This window comes from Protobothrops mucrosquamatus, unplaced genomic scaffold (genome assembly GCF_001527695.2).
Source record: "Protobothrops mucrosquamatus isolate PMUCROS unplaced genomic scaffold, P.Mucros_1.0 scaffold19240, whole genome shotgun sequence".
NCBI classification, from domain to species: Eukaryota; Metazoa; Chordata; class Lepidosauria; order Squamata; family Viperidae; genus Protobothrops; species Protobothrops mucrosquamatus.
Window position 1 is genome coordinate 1 of NW_015404999.1, and position 841 is coordinate 841.

An 841-nucleotide genomic window follows, 5' to 3' on the forward strand; every position below is an offset into this window, starting at 1 on the left:
TTCCACAATATAAAATCCAATTTTATCCATTGAAAGGATGCTTCTGGATTTTGGGAGGTCCAAGTCTTCATTATTTCCTCTTTTTCCTCCACTTTGTAAAGGCGTCACTTCACAGCCCACCTTGACTCAGCCCGTCTCCCAGTCTGGATCTCTAGCAGGAACAGTTAAAATCACCTGTGCCATCAGCAGCAATCCAAACAGAATTTACTGGCTTCAGCAGAAATCTGGAGAAGCTCCTCGCTTTGTGCACTGTGATGGCTGCAGCAGGGGACCAGGGATCCCAGACCGATTCACGGGAACCCGGTCAGGCAACAACGGCTACTTAACCATCACCAACCTTCAGTCTGAAGACGAGGCTGATTATCACTGTTACATGTGGTATAGCAGTGGTAGCGTGTTCCACAGTGATACAATCTAATGGGGAACTGAGACAAAAACCTTCTTCCTTCGCAGAGCAGGGAGATGTTCAAAGGTTGCATTGGTCGTTCTCTGATCTAATGAAAAGGCCATCTCTTCCAGGCCGAGATTAAACCAGAGATCCATCTTGCAGAAGAAGAATCCAACTATAACACACAAAAACAACATAAAAAAACCCCCTTCACTCTTTTAGTCTCAAGATTAAAGCGATGCGTGTAAAAAAAATGCTAATACATACATTATAGGTCTCGCTTGTTTAGTAATCCATTGACTTCATTCCCTGTATTGATTTTTAAAGTTGAAAACAAACAAGTGGGAGAAATAGATTTTTTAATTAAGAAGTTCTAAGATTAATTTTCTCCTTGTAGATCTGAGGTAGGTTCTCCTGACCCTGTCCTTCCCTTCCCTGTGTCTCTCTCCTCTT

The 841-nt window shown here is 42.7% G+C and overlaps 1 gene segment (V, D, J or C); it reads left to right on the forward strand.

The window, feature by feature from the left end:
• Window positions 1–101: 101 nt before the first annotated feature.
• On the forward strand, window positions 102–418 carry LOC114923820 (the record flags this gene model as incomplete). The annotated part of the segment is given in 1 exon segment: window positions 102–418. A coding segment is annotated over 1 exon segment (317 nt), but the record flags the coding sequence as incomplete, so codon positions are not given.
• Between the last annotated feature and the right edge of the window lie 423 nt (window positions 419–841).